The sequence below is a fragment of the Lissotriton helveticus genome, chromosome 2_2 (genome assembly GCF_964261635.1).
Source record: "Lissotriton helveticus chromosome 2_2, aLisHel1.1, whole genome shotgun sequence".
NCBI lineage: Eukaryota > Metazoa > Chordata > Amphibia > Caudata > Salamandridae > Lissotriton > Lissotriton helveticus.
This window is the reverse complement of record NC_136060.1, coordinates 181,553,956-181,573,238: the sequence shown is the minus strand read 5'-3', so window position 1 is coordinate 181,573,238 and position 19,283 is coordinate 181,553,956. Positions and strand designations below refer to the sequence as shown.

The 19,283-nt window shown below is 43.7% G+C and overlaps 1 protein-coding gene across 2 annotated transcripts in view; it reads left to right on the top strand.

The window, feature by feature from the left end:
• Positions 1-19,283, top strand: part of N4BP2 (NEDD4 binding protein 2) — a 1,406,797-nt gene that overhangs the window by 1,269,843 nt on the left and 117,671 nt on the right. For both annotated transcript variants that reach the window (XM_078678311.1, XM_078678313.1), the window contains exon 15: positions 8,793-8,961. In XM_078678311.1, coding sequence (XP_078534437.1) covers positions 8,793-8,961 — 169 coding nt within the window. The remainder of the gene's footprint in view (positions 1-8,792; positions 8,962-19,283) is intronic.

Here is a 19,283-nt window from a genome sequence, read left to right as displayed (position 1 = left end):
ACAATGCGGCGCGTGCCTATCTCTTGTCTCCACTTCGTTGGAAGCTGAGCCGACGACTATAGTTCTCGCAGCGAGAACGCGCTTCGCGTGTTTTCGCAGGGCGAGACCTAAAAAGGATGCAGTCTAAACCAAGACCTACCTTTTTGCCAAATGTGTTGTAATTTCGCTCAGCAGTTCGGGCTGTAGCCTGTAATAAAGTTCCTATGGAAATTAAAATGTGAAAAACACGCTTTGGGACCACCCTTTTTTTTCCCGGCCCACACTTGACGAATCACCCCGAAACTTTCAACACACAAACTGAGCGGTCCAACCCTGTTTTTGGGAATTTCAAGAAGATTCGTCAAATGGCGCCAAAGATATAGGCAAATCAAAAATCGCTTTTCCTATAGTAACTAGGTCGTAACTATAAATACCTACTGGCGACCGCCAGTAGGAGATAGATGATATATATATATATATATATACATATATATATACACACACACACACGCGCACATTCTCTCTCTCTCTCTCTCTCTCTCTCTCTCTCTCTCTCTCTCTCTCTCTCTCCTCTCTCTCTCTCTCTCTCTCTCTCTCTCTCTCTCTCTCTCTCTCTCTCTCTCTCTCTCTCTCTCTCTCTCTCTCTCTCTCTCTCTCTCTCTCTCTCTCTCTCTCTCTCTCTCTCTCTCTCTCTCTCTCTCTCTCTCTCTCTCTCCTCTCCTTCCTTCCTTCCTTCCTTCCTTCCTTCCTTCCTTCCTTCCTTCCTTCCTTCCTTCCTTCCTTCCTTCCTTCCGCGTAGGGTGGGTCAGTATGCCTACCTGGTGGCACATTCTGTATTTTTCTCATTTCACAGGTGTGCTGTCAATGCTCCGTTTGATGAGCTTTTTGTCTGCGTCTTCACGGTCTACAAATTATGGGTCAGCATAGCCCTCTTTTTCACATATCTGTATCTACCTGTGGTTATGGTTTTGTATGTCTCGGCATGTGTGACACCTGTCCCTATAGATGTCCGTTTTGGTATCCACTGTTGTGTATACTTATTTTGTATGGCCAGACTTGTACTGTTTTGTTCTTTTCTAGGACATTGCTTTTTGTAGATCCATGGATCTTGTGCCTCGTTCTCCTTCTTATGTTATTGCAGTATCATATGGATTTCTTCCATTGTTCACTGGCCTTTCGAGTCTCTATGTTTTTTTCTTCGTCCTTTCCTGGGAGGTATAGGTCTCGAACTGTCCTCTGACGACTGTGGCGCCATTGCCTTTGTTTATTGATGCTCCCTTCCGGAGCTTGATGGTCTAGTGTCAGCCACGCTTGCAGTAGCGGTCTCCACCTATTTTAGTCCATCTTCTTGGCGGACTGGTTCTTTAACGGAACCTGGTGGTGTTGAGTCACAGGCCCTACTCTCAAGGGATATAGCTTTGGTATCTATTTTAAGTTAAGGAATCTGCGGCTAGATGTCTCTATCAGATGAACAAGTTACTTACCTTCGGAAATTATGTATCTGGTAGAGACACAGTCTAGCTGCAGATTCCTTAACGCCCACCCATCCTCCCCGCTCTGCGAGGACCTTTTCAGGTGGGTTCTTACTTTCTGGTTTTCTGGTCTCTGTCTTCATGCGTGTTGGTGTACTTCACATCCTTCACCTGGTCGGGTTGTGTTCTTCTGTTTTACCTGCGGCTTCTCCGCCCAATCTCGCCAATGGGTGGTGGGCTCATATGTCCCTACACATACTTGCACTCTAGTTCTTCAAGTGTGGTTGTTGCTCATGTCCTTCTCCACTCTCTTCCCCCCTGATGATTCGTTGTCCATTAGTTTGGGGTCTATTTGACTTTGACGCAGTAAATTGATCGTATTTAGGAGGCATGGTTGCACATTCTCTGCTGTTGCAGAAATGTTCTCTTTTGCCTTACACTCACGCTGTCTAGGTCTAGTTGTCGTTTACCTTGGTATTCATGTGGTTGCAGACTGCTTGTCGTACAGTAATATTAATTTGCATTTTTGCCTCATTGGAGGGTCTCGTTCTTCACTTATTCGAGACTGTTTCTGTGGGGCGAGTACGCTGCTCTCGCCCATCAGGTTTTTTCCATTATGTAGTGTTCCTCTCTACAATGCATTGTGATGTTTCTCATCATCATTTTATTTTTATTTTATTATCATTGTTGTCTCAACAGTTGTTTACCGGTTTTGGCACACTGTACCCACATTCAGTTTTAGTATTGGCTCCACGTTTTGGTGTGGAAAAGTTTCACAGTAGAAAACTGACGTCAGCACGCGGGGAGGGACTTCTATGGCTCCACTGACGTCATATCCGTGGACGACGTCAGGGCGGAGCCATGCAGCGCCGTTCCCCTGCCCGCAGAGGTGCTACTGAAAAATCGCCGGATCCAGACTGGCACCTGGGGGCTATTCTAAGTTAAGGAATCTGCGGCTAGACTGTGTCTCTACAAGATACATTGTTACCAAAGATAAGTAACTTGTTCTTCTATTCACAGGGAGCAAAATCTGTAGTTAGAAGTATCCATCAGAAAAACAAGTTACTTATATTGAGTAACCTCAACGACCCTCCCACCTCCCCATTGTGTGAACTGGGTTCTTTTCTATCTAAAAGGTCCCAGTCTAGAGATCGGCAAACTGGTCATGCCAACCTACCGTTGGGCTTTAAGTCTAAGGGAGCCATCAGTTTAAGGAAATATTAGATATCAGTGCACATGGGTTGTGCTTCTATACAGCTGTGCTTGTCACTTCTGAAGCAGAACAATGTTGCGTGAAGCCGCAGGACGTCATCTACCGGCACGCAGAAGTACTGTTCTAAACGTTTAAAGATCCAGTCTGGCAGCCAAGAAATAATCACAAAGTGAGGAATCTGCGCTTAGACAGAATATCCTCCAGAAACCGCATTACTAAAGGTAAGTAGCTTGTTCTTCAATGCCAAATGATTGTTCAGCTTGTTCAAATATATTCATATTTATTTTAACATGGCTTGAGTAGCTTGTCTAGTTATTATTAAATAATGAGCAAGGCTTTATAAAAAGTAATATCTTCATCTCTCAGTTATTGTTTCACAGAATATAAGTAGGTAAAAGGCTAAAGAGGCTTTATTTTTTATTGTTAATTCAACAATGTTCAGACAGAATATATAAACTGGACTGAAGCATTATTAGATAGAGAACAACTTCAATCTAGGGATTGGAGGCTGAGAGTCATCTAGTAGCTGTAAACACTTTTCCTTGAGGGAAAGCTACGGAGCGAAGTACAGCAGCTGCTGTTTCTTTCTTAAACACTGCTCCTATTGTTTAAATAAATGCGATTGTAGACCATTTATGAAACTTGGGTAGGCCCTTTTTTTCTTAGCTTAGTTAGCCTAGGAAAGGGAGGTGGCTGAGGCAGAGAAATCATAAAATACCATCATAATGTTACAATATTTTCTGTTGGTCTGACTACTGACAAGTATGATTGCTACTATCTGGTTTATCTTGTATGATAACCACTATGCATTTTGTGTGCACTAGGATAGGATTTTGATTTTAATAAATCTTGAAAACATGTTCCTAGTTACCTGGTATTCTTGAGTGTGTCTATTCATGATGAAAGAGGGTTTGGGATTTCACTTACTGTTCCTTGAGTCTCACAGAACTGATTGTTACCTAATACTCACCTCACTCATGTAATGGTCAGCGGGTCGCAGTCATTAGGTTCTCTGTCTAGTTTTGGTACATTGACTAGGTCCTTGGTGCCAGAGGTGTTATAGAACCCATTGCCTGTCATGTCCTGGATAGAATCCCAGAAAATGTATGAAGGAATGAGATTCTTAAAAAATCCATGGCCTGGGATTGGTTCAGCATGACTCGCTTTGCCTAATGATTTTCCCTGACTATACTATAGCTGCCCTAATGTTATGGAAATCATTTGGCGAGGTTCAGCACAAACTCAAAGCCTTGAGCACCTGCTACATGCTTTTATACCTTTCAAACTCAAGATGTTCCACCAACCAAGTCCTTCTTCTTTGCTACCTGGCAGGGTATGCCAGACGTGGGTCCCTTGCTCACTTTGCCACTGGATTCAAGCTAGCCTGGCTGATGACGGCTGAATAGCCAGAAACCGGTCCCAGGAGGCTTGTTTCCCGTCCAGGGAAGACATGACTTGGCAGTTCGGGCTGGGCTGTTCCCCTGAGGCACAGGGTCAGACTGATTTGCATATGGCCATGTCTGAACTGGGGTGGCAGAGTTAGCTAAAGAATGATGATGGATTAAACCCAGATCAGTTGACTGGGGGGTAAGTGCTTGCAATGTTCAACACTCCGTCCATCATCCCCTTTGGTTTTTCCTTTTTCCAATATAACTAGGCATCTGTAGCCTCAACTGTGATACTTAGAGACGCTTTCAGACCTCTCGTCTGAAAAAAGAGCGCCTAGAGGTAATTGCTCCCTGGAGAAATGCATACTGGAATTTGGACTTAGACTTCGAAAATCGAAGGTTTGGGAAGATACCGTCCTAGAACAAAAGGGTACAATCAACTTTGAGGTAGTATCCAACCGAAGAGGCTAAGAAAACTTTCATTCCAGTTCTGAATATATAAACATTGAGACAAATCAAGTCAACTGTTTTGCTGGCTCTGCAAGAGGTAGAACCATTATAGACATGTTAAAAAAAAATTGTTCTAGCTCAGGCTCGATGCTGGCAAGAAGGAAACCTGTGACATATGCATTTGGCTCCTATTTAGCTCTTCTCTACAGCTATGATGCCCCATGAATGCCACCCTTTCTTACATGAGGCACGGACACTGGTTGTCTCAGACTAACAGTGTGGACCCAGGCTGCACAATCACAATAGACAAGGTGACTGATGCAATATCTCAACTCTGTTCTGGGAAAATTCCTTTGCTAATGGGTTCTGGTTTGAACCTTTCAAGTGCCTCTCCTCCAGATCAGCACCACACCCTTGGGACACGCTCACACAGGCACTGAGCAATGGTGAACTGCCCCAGACTTGTGAAAAGCCACAATAGCAAGTCTGTTGAATTCTGGTAAGCGATCTAACTTAGTGCATCATACAGACCTTCATTGATAAATATTGAGACTGAAATCATAGCGAAAGTGTTGGGGAGTCATCTCTTCCCTCACATCCACTTTTTGATTCACACAGACCAAAATCGTTTTGTGCTAGATCGATATACCCGCCACAATATTGGTTATCTTTAGAATGCTGCTGCTCTCTTGTCCCTCCTGAAGTGGACGGAGGGAAATTTAGCCATTCTGTGGGTAGATTTTAAGAAGGTGTTGGATTGTGCGAGATGGGAGTAGCGCTTTGCAACCCTTGCATACTCAGGCTTTGGCCTGTACTTTCTTTCCTACACTCACCTTCTGTACACACACTCTTTAGCCAGGGCTTGGGTCAATGCTGTCCTAACGTTTCACTACATGGTAGAGTGGGGGACCTGACACAGGACTCTCTTGTCCCCCTTGCTGCTATCCTCTTGTGTCCTCATGTAACATAACTGGTGCTATGTAAAGCGCTCTGATACTCGGTACAGGGTCAAGTTTGCGCTATATGAAACTCCGGGAAAACTGGGTCGCTCTTTATGTCGCAGATATACGTGGATGATTCCCTGAGCTCAGGCTGGCAGGGGCTTAGTATCCTGAAGTGCTTCTGAAAGGTCTCTGCCCTAGGACTTAATGGATCAAAATGAATCTCTATCTGCTTCAAGACTCGGAGGCCGCTACAGACTGGGGTCCTGAGTTAACCACAGTTTCAAAAGGTTTTCGATCTTTAGGAGTTTATTTATCCTCATCAATACAAAAATGCTGGTAGCAGAACATCCCTCCAGTCTTGGAAGCCCGGCGGCAGAATCTGACTCATTTTGCCCTCTACTGTTGCCTGTAATGGGCAGAGTGGCGAGTACAAAGATAGTGTATCGACTCAAATGACTTAAACGTTACAGAATGACTCTGGCTATATTCTACCATCTTTCCTACAAACACTGAAGGCTTCTCTCCAAAGATTCAAATGGAACAGTAGGGCGCCAAGTGTATGCATGTCTTAGTGCTACAGAAGCCCATTTGACCAGGTCTAGGAATGATAGGCATCATGTCCTACTAAAGTGCCTCCCACTTTATAATTATTGATGATTGGCTCTATGGTTCCCAAGGTGATCCTCCCAATGCTAGTGAGCGATGGGTGAACACTCAACCCCACACTATCTCGATGGGATCTGTACTCCACTGAATGTATCCCCTGCTGCAAAATGTATTCTTACCATATGACGAGACACCCTATGCATGATCCAGTACCCAATAGAGTTACTGGAGAAACCTCTTTCTGGGTTTTAAAATAACAGGGAGATGTCTCCTTTCTAGAGAGATTTCACTTGTGGGATGCCACAGGGGGAAATCACACCCCAGCAGCATAATATCCCCATTCTGACTTGCAGATGTTATTGAAACTTCAGGCTGAATACAGGTCTCAGGTCTTCCACTGTCTTCAGCCTGAACATGCAGTTACCTTGCACCTTGAAGACTTAGAAGACATGACAAGACAATGCACCCATTTGAGGTCAAGAGATGTCTTTATTGTAGTTGGCTTTTTGTTTTTAAATCAATTGGTCCTGACACGTTTCATAAACTGTGCAGAGCATGGGAGTGCAACATTGGTCACTTAATTGACAAAGACTGTCAGGGGGTGCCCTTATGTCTTCTAAAGAGGTGGATTTCTCTTCTCAAAATCCCCTCATTTAAGAAAAAATGCCTGCACTTAACCTATTATTCCAGTTACATGCTATGGGGAATGATGACTCCCTGACCTGTCTCGGGTGTTAAATAGATTAATGGATCTGGGAATGCCCGTGCTTCCAGACGTTCTAGCATGGAGTCTGTGCACCCTTGTCAATGGTATTTGGCTGGCCAGTCCAGCCCTCCCCTAATTTGGCACTGCTCAGGCGAACCAGGCTTTTATGAGCCTGGATTTAGCCTTGCATCAACAAGATACTGCTTAACAATGGCTCACTGCCAGCCTGCTCCCCCAATGGTGCTGTTGTGGTATGAAGTAATATATCTTCCTTGAGCAACCTATTTAGAAGGCATGTGGGGAACCAGAAGAATCAGAAGTATTAGGAACAGTGGTGGAAGTGTTTTCAGTAAACCTGCCCTTTAGAACGGCACCTATATAACCATTACCAGGCTTATTGATCGTATAGATATACCAGCAGATGTATGGGCTCTCTTCGCCGCATACCCAAGTATCAATTACTCCTCTGCTTTCAGTGCAAGATGCTCATTGGACCTGACAACAGTTGTTTTTTTCTAATTGTTTCATCATTTGCGATTTTTTTTTATTGCATTATATTGAAATTCTAATGCAGTGGTTTAATAAAAAAATGTATGGTGGATAAGGAGACTGTTGTGTGCTGAAGGAAGGCAAAGTTGTGTTGATGGACATTACGTGGATCCTTATTTACCCAAGGCAGTGCACACACTTATTCTATCCATCAGCAATTGCCTGTATGTGTTTTTCAGCCAGTATGATTTATAAATACTAACACGTTCATGATATATGGTTTGTTTTTTATACCAAGCTTCATCTTTGTAGTGATATAAGAATATATATTAGAAAAACTCATCTTCTTATCCTTTTTGTTTGAACAACTGGTGTTAGATGCTATCTTGATGCTGAGCTGACATTTATACAGCAGTCTTCACCTTCTGTCCCGACAACTATAGCCATACCAGTCTGACCTCTTCACAAACTTTGTCACCATTGCTCATTTCACATTGCTATACTCTTTGAGCTAAATCGACCTCTGTGAGCTTGGTGATAAATTGCTCAGCTTACACCTGTCTGAATGCTCTTTCTCAGTCACCTGATACTCCTAGACCCTAACGCTCACCAAAGTTCCAGTCCACATACCACCTGGCTGCTCCATCTTGGGCCCTAACCTTTTTTCACTATCTAACATTTCTCTTTGGGATGTTATCTCTTCATTTGGATTCTCATGTAACCTTTATGCTGATGGTGCTCAAATCCTTCTATCTTTTCTTACCTTTTTGGTCCACCTTTAGTCTCTCATCTTGGACTGTCTCACTACATCCCGTATTGGATGACTCTTGGTTACTTATGGTAAACTCCTCTAAAACTGAGGTCCAATTCTTTCCGCCACCATCAACACCCAACTACCTTACTAGTCAAATATACTTTCCCCCTATACTCCGAAACACCTTTTCTCCCTTTCCATAAATGTGCACTCTTCAAGCTCCTCACATAGATGTATATAGCCCTGTACAATCTTGGCTCCTCCTACCTTAAGAGCCACATCAGTTCCCACACCCTGGCCAGAAACATGAGTGAGCAGTCTCTGAACAACTTAAACCCTGTTGTTTCCAGGTGGGTACATAGTTGTCACTCATGTTCCCTGTATCCAAAGACCAAGAGCTAGCAGCATTGCTCTTGCTTGTACTTAGCTTCTAAAAGCCTAGAACGACCTCCCACTGCACGTCCGAGCAGGCAGCTCAGTCCTCGCGTTTTCCAAGAAACTAAAGCCTGACTTCAACATTAGGCCCTGCATAACTCCAGGTGCTAGAAACCTAAAATGTGGGATGCGCAGTATACAAATACTCATAACATAATGTATGCACATGTCAATCATTAATGCTCAAGTCACAGTAGAAATACCATTAGCCATGCCATGCAGCTAGTGCAGTTAGTCCACACCTTCGTTTTTGCTTAAGCAAGGTTTGGGACATGCCATTTTATTTCAAACACCAGTATTACAGCTTTCATGTTTTTCTGCTATAGCCTCTAAAATAAACACTTTTTATTTTTAAGGGGCATCTTCATGGAGTGAAGGTGAAGGAAGCTAACCACTTGGCGGCTTTGCAGATCTTTAATCGAGTGAATGAGTCTTTGCTGCCAGAGAACGTTTTGGATCTGCATGGACTCCATGTTGATGAAGCCATTGATCGCATGTGCCGGATTCTACAGGAGAAGGGAGAAGGTATTAGCTATCCTGCAATGCAGTATTTTGGCACCTCTATTTTCATTTTCTCAAGTTGTTGCAGTAGAAAATGGATATGTATTTGGAAACATCAGTAAGAGAAACATTTTATTAGCGTGGACAAATGCTGACAAGATTAAACATAAATTGTGTTCTTCTATGTTAATGCTATTCATCTGCAAGAGAAATTAGACAGAATATAAATTAACACATTGTCCATCTTTGTGGTAAAGTGCTAATTACTGTTAAAACTATGTACATTCAAACATTTCTAATATACACTTTTGCCTGCAGAATTCTCTTTTTGAATATCCCCAGGCACTAGACTGGATCCAGAAACTTAAAATAGTTCTTCCACTGGTATTTGGTGCTGGATCCATGTTGGGGTCAGAGGTGTCTCAGACCCGGCTACCATGCTGGCCCCAGCTCCATTGCTTGTGCCGGCCCATGTGCCATTCCCGGCATCAATGCCAGCAGCCTTTCCAGCTTACCAGGAATTTTCTCTTACCGGGTGCTGATACAGCACAGTTACTACATGCCGTGACTGTATTGTACCAGAGCTCGCAGCTCCCTCTGATGCACCTGTGTACTCAATGGAACCATTTGGACCTCCGATTAAGATACCACAATTGGGATTTCCCTTGGCACCAGTCTGCCCCAATGTTGTGCCATGCAGTCCTGACCAGAGTTCCTGTAGCACCACAGTCTGTGCCAAAATTTTCACTTCTGACAATGATCATGTTGGTGCCGCTGGCCCTTTCTCAGGGTCCTTCCCTGCAGTCTAGGTTTAAGGTGCTCTCTACATGCCTCAGACACAACAACGCCTTACCGAAAAGGCCAGATACAGAGACTTTATCCACCTTGGTCTTTATCCTTGAAAGGAGTGTTGGCTAACCATAGAAGACTGTTTCAGACTCTGACCCAATTCAGATGCCACAAACCGTCCTTCAAGACTATAATGACTGCAATGAGGCAGCCAGATTCCTGCCTGCTGCAGATTCAGACAAAGCTACTTGGCACTTCAAAATGTCAGCATATTAGACACTTCGCCTGATGTGGACATGGAATGCATTTCAGGGCCAGCACCCTAGGAGGTTGCTTCCTTGTTTGCAATCTTGAGGAAGGCGGAAGAAATTATACACTTGCGCTGCGTGAATTGATGGCTATGGTAGTGCCATGTTTGCTTGACCGTCTGAAGGGCAACTTTGCAGAGGTGGTCATGGAGGGCAAGATGCATCCCAGCAAATACTCGGGTAGAGTCTGAACATTGTTGACTCTCTGGCCAGGGCCATTAGAATTTCTGTGGTACTAAAACAGTTTGCTTGGCTGCATGCCATGGGCTTTTAAGGTGATGTGCATACCGCCTTAATGGACATGATATTTCATGTTTCTGACTTTTTTAGGGCAAGGCAGGTACAGCCCTATATCAATTTTAGAGCGGAAGAGCAACGGCCCGCTCTTTGGCATCACCTGCTTGTGAATTTCACAGGCAGTAGAGGACATTTCTTCTGTACTGCAAGTGAACTTTCCTTTTGTCAGCGACAACCCTCCCAACCCATCCAGCAGTCTAATCAGCTCTTTAGATAGTACTAAGGCTGTAACAACCCTTCAGGTAGACAAGCCCACCAATCCTTTTCTTCGTCCTTCTCCCCCACCCCACCAGGATACCTACTTTAGTTCCCTCTTGAAGGACCACAAGTAGCTAATTGGGGGTATGGCGGTGCTGTTTTTTCTTCAGGCCTGGTAGGCCATTACGATGAACCAGTGGACCTTGCAGTATTTAGAAGATGGTCATGGCCTTCCATCTCAGAATATCCATCCTCCTGAGGTCTTCAGTCTTAAGATCACTTTGCGTTATTTCGGGAGGGAGCTTATGTTCCAGTCATGACAGCACATGAGCACTTTTTGTTGGTGCTGCTCTAGTCAGTGGTTCTATGACTGTCGTGATCTGTTTGACAACATTAAAACCCCTCCAGGTACTGATGTATTTTCTACAGTAGTCAGAAAAGGAGAACCTGGTACAAGAGAACCCCTTTTTGCCACCACCACCAGCAATGGACAAAGTAGTGACGTACACTTCGACTCTTGGAATGGATGCACATCTGGAGGTACTGGAGATCAGATGACGGTGGTCTTTGGAAGGAGCAGGTATTACAAATCAGTCTGCTAGTGTTAGTTCATAATTAGCCTTGCACAATGATAACAGGAAGTTCTGATGGCTACTTTTAAATGCTGATTCTTCCAGGTGCCAGAGTTGATCCAGGTAATTCTTCTGCACTGCTCCCACACCCCAAGTCGGTGGTGTAGTCCTTTGTGACTTATTTTGCCCTGGAAATGTCTGAGCAGACCTGCACTGACATCAGTTTCTTCCTTTCGTCACCCTTGCATGAAGATCTGGATGTCAGTGACTCTGTCCATCAATTGTTGTTTTTGCATTTGTCACCCCGAGTGGGATGGGTATGCTCAGACGTGAGTCCCATGCTCTCCACACCACTGGAGTCAAGCTATACAGGCTGATGAAGGCTGATAGCCAGAAACCGGTCCTTGGATGCTTGATTCCGGCCCAGGTAAGACATGGCTTGGCAGTTCGGGCTGGACTGTTCCCATGAGGCACAGGGTCAAGGCTGATTTGCATATGGCCATGTCTGACCTGGGGTGGTGTGGAGTGCAAAAAAACGATGGATTTAGGCCCAGATCTCTGTACTGGAGTGAATGTATGACATTGTTCTGCATTGTGTCCATCAATTGTTTTTGTTTCTGTTTTGGAACTATGCCTGCTAAACACTTTTCGAAGGAAGGACATGTTCCAAAAGCTCACGCAGGCTCAGATTCTGTCTGTGCTGGACCCAGCAGACTAGATGGCGTCCTTGTTCTTGCAGGATGTGAATTTTTATATACCCATCCTTCAGGCAGGGCCGGCTTAAGCACTAGTAGTGACCTGTGGGACAATGTTTGTTGGCGCCCCCAATGACCACCGCTGGCACAGATTCCCTCACTACCACCATTTATCAGTGCCCTTCAAGTCTCCGTAACCAGTCTCTCAGATTCATTTAGTTTTATAGCTCCACTCATACCAGTGTGAGGTGTTTGAGCACTTTACATCATACACACATTTAACAGAGACAATCACGTGTAAATCAGTGTATAGCAAATGTTACATAAGAGAGAGGATTACAAGATGTAGGAGTCACGTGTCATCCATACTGGTAGGCAGTATAGTTCGAGCCCTTGGTCTGAAAAAGCACAAATTCAGAATTTAAAACATAACACTAATTTTTAGGGGTTCTCTTTAAAAATAGGAATGAACCCTTTTTGCAAGATTAGGTCAAGGAAAGGCCAGACAAAAAACATGTAGGTCTAATATAACCTTGCAGTTTGCATGCAGCTCTTTTATGGCAGTTAATAGCTCATTGTTCCATATTAGGATTTTCACTTATAAACTGCAAGTAACAAAAAGATCTCTCTGACAAAAGCAGTAACCCATTCACCTATTAACACTATATGCCCTTTGTGATCTGCATGGCACACGTTCTTAGCAGCAGGTATATTAATCCTCAGAGCTCCCTTCCAGGAGTCAAACTTCCACTAGACAAAACCCCGTCTCTCCAGGAAGAACATTTTTATTAAGGTCTGAAAATTGCTGGAGGCAAAGAACACGGCAGCAGGTTGTTTTCAAGCCATAATATATTTGCAAACAGGGCGCCACCACCCCAAGTCAACGCTCGGTGCGGTGGCACCGATTGCACCGCCCTAGAGCCGGCCCTGGTCCCACAGATGCTACCTACAGTTCAAGTTAGGCCAGGAACAGTTTCAGTTCACTGTGCTCCCCTTTGGCCTTACCTTGGTGTCTTGGCTGCTCACTAGAGTAATTGTGATGTCGCTGCACAGCTTCAGAGGTGTGGGCACTGTTTTTGTGTCACTCAATGATTGGCTTCTAAAGGCAGATTCACCTCAGTGAGTCTGAGACCACCTTTAGCATACAGACGAACTCTTGACATCTTTGTGTTCCTCCATCTACTACCTGAATTCCCATCTGAGTCCTGTGCATAGACTTCCATTCTTTAAAGCAATTCTGGATACTGTGCCTGGACCACCAGACAATCTTCCTGGTCACCAACCACCTCGTGGAGGTCTCTTAATTCCATAGCAGATGAAATGAGCAGACATAATCTGGCAGGCCATGAGTGTTGTTTTTCATCCTGAAGTGGAGTACACCCTAGCTAGATCTATTGATCATAATCAAAGACGTGCAGTTTCAACATTACTGTGTGTTGGAATTTCTGCCTCGGTGCTAATTAGAAGACGCATTCCAGATTAAATGGATGGGCAGCCTCCTGTTCATAATTAACAAGATTATAGCTCTTGCCTCAGGGTTTGAGGAAGATCAAGACTGACTAGGACAACGTTATTCTTATCACCCTGGACTGGGCCAGGAGGGTGTGCTACCTAGTGCTCTTGAGCCTAGGTGCATTTCCTCCGATGAGGCTTCCACTTCAGAAGGAACTCCTGTCTCAGCACCACAGAGGATCCTACATCTGAGTTTCCACAATCTACTCCTCTGTGCTTCAATATTGAACAGCGGCAACTGAATGCATTTAACTTGCTGACTAAAGTGGTTGATGTTATTGTTGCGACTAAATGTCTGTCCATGAAGTCTATGTGTGCTGGACGTTCAACAAACGTGTTGTCTGGTTTGGTGCCCCAAACACCAACCCCTTCAAAGCAAAACTTTCTAATGTTCTTTTGTTTGTTCTTTCTAGCAAGGCCTTGCTGGGTGCAAGTCAGCCATGAGACATTCTGTATTTACCTGACAAATAGTCTTTGTTCAAGTGCTTGATTGTGAAGCTCTTTATAAGGAGTTTGTTTAGCAGGTTTCTCCAAACCATTTGTTGTGCCTCAAATGGATCTGATCTTGATCTTGGTATTTCTCATTTGCATCAGGATTGAGCCAATGTACAGCTATCCTGTAAGGCTTTTGACACTTAAAACCATTTTCCTCATTGCCATTGTGTGAGAACGCTGCAGGAGTGAACTGTAAGCACTTTCAGTGCACACACGCAAGAGCACTTTATTTACAGAAAATGTGGTACTGAGGACTTGTGTGGCTTTTCAACCAAAGCTCATGGCTACCCTCCATGTTGGTCAATCAATCACATTGGCCACCATTTTTATTCCTCGACTCACCCCTCTAAAGAGGAAGAGACTCCATTGTGGCGACCATAAGAATATACTGAGTGTTTTTTACCAACCACATAAAGGACCACTGTGTAGATTACCAGCTCTTTGTGGAGATTTCTGGCTCAAAGAAAGGCAAGAAGGTGGAAAAGAGAACACTGTCAGGGGTGGATAGCCCTCTGCATTAATGTCTGCTATGCACCTTCTAAAATGCAGCCTCTGAAGGCCTACGGGCTCATTCCGTCAGGGCCAATACTGCTACAACAGTTTTAGTGAGAAGGGACCTGCTCTAGACATCTGCTAGGGTGTTAAATTGGCGTTGGTGCATACTTTCACAAAACTATTGGCTTGGCAATCAGGTCCGGTGGAAAGATTACTTCTCCCCCTTGGTTCGGCAGGACTCTTTGGTACGAGTTCACTCGCCAGAACCTCCATCTCTGGAATGTGCTGGTATGGTATCTATTCAAAAGGTGAGGAATCTGAGGATAGAAGGGCCCATCTAGTAACTTGGATCTAACTGTAGATTCCACAATACTTTCTCACCTCCCCATTCTGTGGAATGGCCTCCTTGACATCGAAAAAGGTCCCAAGCTAAAATGCTTAAATATCAGCACACTGTTTCAAACAATTAGGTTTAAGCATAGGGTCTCAGCATGAAAGGAGAAAGATACAAGAAACTGATGTTAGACGCAGGGTTGGTGCTTATATGCGGCACTCCTCTGTCTCTTCTGAGATGGCACAAAATCACTGCAGAGCCACGTAGCATCAGCAAGCAGCATACTGAAGCATTTTTGAAGAATTCTCCAGATCCTGTCTGGCTCCTGCGGATATTCTAAAGGTGAGGAATCTGCAGTTAGATAGAGCATCTACCAGAAGGCCCATGTATGACAGTCATATGTAGAGTTAACAGTGGCCCTTTAAGGAAACCGTTTCCTACCCTGAGAGACCCACAGTGGGGTACAATTTTAATTTTCTTTATTTGCACATCCTTCTAGCTGTAGATTGTTTTCCTTAAATGTGATCTTTTTCAGTTGGCTGTATCCCCAAATAAACTAGCAATAGCCTCATCAGTCTTTTTGAATCCTGTGGTTTTAAAAGTAAATGTTTTGCCTCAAGGTTTGCTAGATGCACTTTACATAAAATCATTCGATGTCAAGGTAAAACTGTTTTAACATTAAAAAACCAAAGGGAGAAGAGGCTTTACTACCAACCTTTTGCTAAGTAAAGGGAGGATAAAAGTACCAGGACTGGATTGCTAACACATAGGGTTTATTACGATGGTGATCGGAAAGCCTCTGACTTCGGTCGAAGGCGTTCCGACCGCCATCATCGGTTTGAATTCCGACTGGCTGATCATGAATCAGCCGGCTGGAATTGAAACCGGCTAGTTATTCCGGCTGGCTTCCGACGGGCTCAAGGAGCCCATCGGCGGCTGTCCCATTATCCCAAAGGGCGGCCTTTCCGCCCTTGGGATTACGATGCACGGATTCCGGAAGTGTTTCCATGCCAGCCTTTCTGACATAAAAACCCTGTTGGAAAGTGTGTTTGGGGTCCCCTAGCAGGGCACCCTTGTGTGTGCGGCCTCCGGTTGGGGGCAGAGGGGTCACCTATGGTGCCCCCTGTTAATCCCTGCCCCCATGGCAAGAACCTTGAGGTGCCAGCCACGAGGGCAGGGATTAACACCACCTCCCATTTCCCTATGGGAGCATGTACTACGGCCGTAAACAGTCATTAGTACATGCTCCCATAGGGAAATGTCGGAATGCGACCTAACAATGTTCAGTTGCAGCCTAATCAGGCAGTCGGGACCGCGGACTGGTGGTCGGTCAATCCCGTTTACGATACTGTGTCCGCCCAACATGGTAATCAGCCCCATAGTGTCATACAGTTCCTACGAATTAAGTAGGACTGTGTATCCAGACAACAAAATCATCAGAATATGGGGACTGAGCCCATACACACCATCAGTATATGTTGGCTAGCTCACAGTGGCCCATCTGAACCCCTACCCATACCAGGGTACCAGATGGTGTCTGCAACCTCCGTACATAACCACGCTAATTTCCCAAGGAATCATGGAAACAGATCTACCCTTTCATTGTTTCTCAGTCATGCCCAAATGAAGAGATATTCAAATTGGCTTTTCAAATATTTATTGAAGCAATTGTATTCTTGTGTAAAAAATACATGAGCTTCAATTATTAGCAGGATGAAACATAGCATTGTAACCAGCATTACAAGAATGGTGAAAAATTTAAACAGTTCAACCATTATAACAATATTGTGTGGTTATATGAATAAGTGATTATATTTATATGTATACTCCTACCTAATTCTACATACACTAGCGAGAGCATAGTAGGAGTATCCTCTGCCAGATCTCGTGGGACAACCCAACTCCCCGTACCTGTGTATGATGTGCCTGGAAGCCGATGTGGTGTAAATCAGGCTATTGTCCTTTGCAGGATGAAGGCTAGTTTCAGCAGGGCTGCATCTCAGTCACATTGCACAGCGTTCCAGGACAATCCCAACAGAAAAAGTGAACCTCTACCGAAAAGCGGAACAGAGGCAATTTATATTATAAAAGCACTGTTCCAGTTATACTGTGTCAAAGGTACAGAACTGATGCGATTGTTTGTTTCGAGAAGTAGAGCTTCATCGCGTTCAATGTTCCTAGCCTTGGATGGAGTTTACTTGCAACTTGATAATATTCATACGAGGAAATGTCCTGCATACAGAATAATTTCTAAGTATGCTATCATATCCGTGCAAAGCATGTCAAAAAGCCACCATCAGAAAAATATATCAATTTTAAACGTGTTGTTTAAAATGGAGACTTATGCGTGGGCCCTGTTTACTTTTACAATAATAGCTACTAAAATTTTAGTATGAATATGTGTGACATTTCAGTGTTGGTAGTAGGCCTATCTGTGACATTTGCATACCTGGTGTGAAAATATGAGTGACACTATAACGCAAGGTATTGAACAAAAAACTGTGCAGGTTCATAGTTTTGAATTGAGGAATATGTAGTTATTTGTTTACAATGAAAGTAGCAAAACTAAAAGTACCAGCATGCAATGGAAAAATGTGATCTGATTAAATACTCACACCTATAGTTGTCCACAATGACGCCCCAGCCTACTTTGTTCTTTGTGGAGCTAGTGAACAGAACATTTTCAGCCATTCCTCTCTTGAAATCTGAATGGATGTACCTGCTTATGCCTGTACTCTGTAGAGAGGGCCAGTCAAATCAAACCTATTGTATTTGTAAGTTCTCGTTTGAGCATTTCCATTCACACCAAGTTCATGCTTTGACAGTGTGGGGGCCAGTAGAGGCCGGTGGTGGGAGTGCTGCTGGGCGGTGAGGCAGGGCAGGGGGTAGAAAACTATGGAATACGGCCCAACAAAGGTAATTGAACAAATACATAAATAAAACACATTTATTTGCGTGTGCTGCATCACATTTGGCAGTGCAGCGCGTGCAATTAAATTTGTTTTATTTATTTGTTCGTTTACTTACCTCCGTTGGGCTGTATTCCATAGTTTACTACCCCCACTCTGCTACACCCCCGCCCCGCCTCACCGCCCGCAGCAATCCCACCACCAGCCACTACTGGTGGGGGCAGCCAGAAAGTGAGAGCTTTCCAGTTTTTGCTTTTTATTTATCTGGGTGGCCTAACAAAGGTTTCAGATATATACTCGTATACACTAGTCAGTTGCATCTGAATAAAGGCTTTTGGATTAGTCAGTTATTCTTGGTACAATAGAAAAATAGCTTCATTTTCATGGTTTTAATGTGGAAACAATGATTCTGAAGAGTTTAGAAATGCCTCATGAACACCAATCTCAAAAAATTTGATTAGGCATCATTTAGTGGGAAACCATAAAAGGTGAAGTTTGTTGTAGAAGAGTTGTAAATTTCCACTGTGCACTCATTTACACTGTGTGAGTGCAAATAAAGATTTTATGACAAAGATCTTGCTACAAAATCGGCACTTCTTGCACCTCGGGAACTCAAAACTCTCCTTTTCAGACTGGCACAAATTTATATAATCTCGAAGGGCAGGATTTCTGGCTTTCCTGATATCCAAATAGTCATAAAGCAACCTGTCATACTGTCCACTCTAATAACTTCATTACATAAGCAATATACTTATCTATAGCTGCCTTTCTCCCTTGGTCAGCGAGATTTGACCAGGAAAATATCTTGCATTACTTACTTTCACTTTCTTTTGCAATATCTCGACTTGATTCCCTTGCAAAAGAAGTTGCAAAACGACTTGCATTTTAATAAAGTCAACGTACGCTCATTCTGAATAGGGTGACGTAATTTCTTCTTTTTACCTTATGGCCCTATAAAATAGGTACAGGTGTTATCTTCAGAGATATTTTGAGGCTTTCAAGACTAGGTATTCGAACCACACATTTGCACACACACCTCTGTAGCAGCTGTACTAACCCAGCTGTTAGTTACCTTACCAGCCATTGCACAGGTTATTAAGGTAATGAGGTCAAGCGTAGGTATTGGATATGTATGAATAGGTCCACTGTTACATAGCGGACCAATAAATATCATTATAAATATATATATATGTATACATGTTACACCTGTCATCCTTGGTGTGGTCTTCCCCCAAACGTTTTGCCTTAACTCTTTCTGTTTTCTGAATGTAATTTTTGTACTTTACCACTGGTAGAGTGTTTGTGATGTCTCCTTAAAACATGGTACTATTGGCCTACACCTGATAGGTATATTTTAGTTACGTATACGTCCCTAGTATGTGCTCTACATTTACCCAGGGCCTGTAAATTGAATGCTACCAGTGGGCATGCAGTGGCAAATCCTGTTCGGCTGGACCTCCAGCAGTGCTCTTAAAGTTGTGGAACTCCCAAGTAGCAATGATTTGACTACATGTAAGTAAGAATTTCATTCATCAGACTCATGGTTACCAAAGTTAAGTAACTTCATTTTAATATCTGTTCCCATTTTTGTATAACAAACTCAGTTGCCAATGCTTTAGAACGAACAGCAGGAAGCCTTCCTGTGTGATACTTTTAAATTAAGCCTTTGTGATATTTGCTTAGTGCATTTAAGGGCTTTGGTTAGATGACTGTGCAATGTATGTGTGACCATTTACTCACTT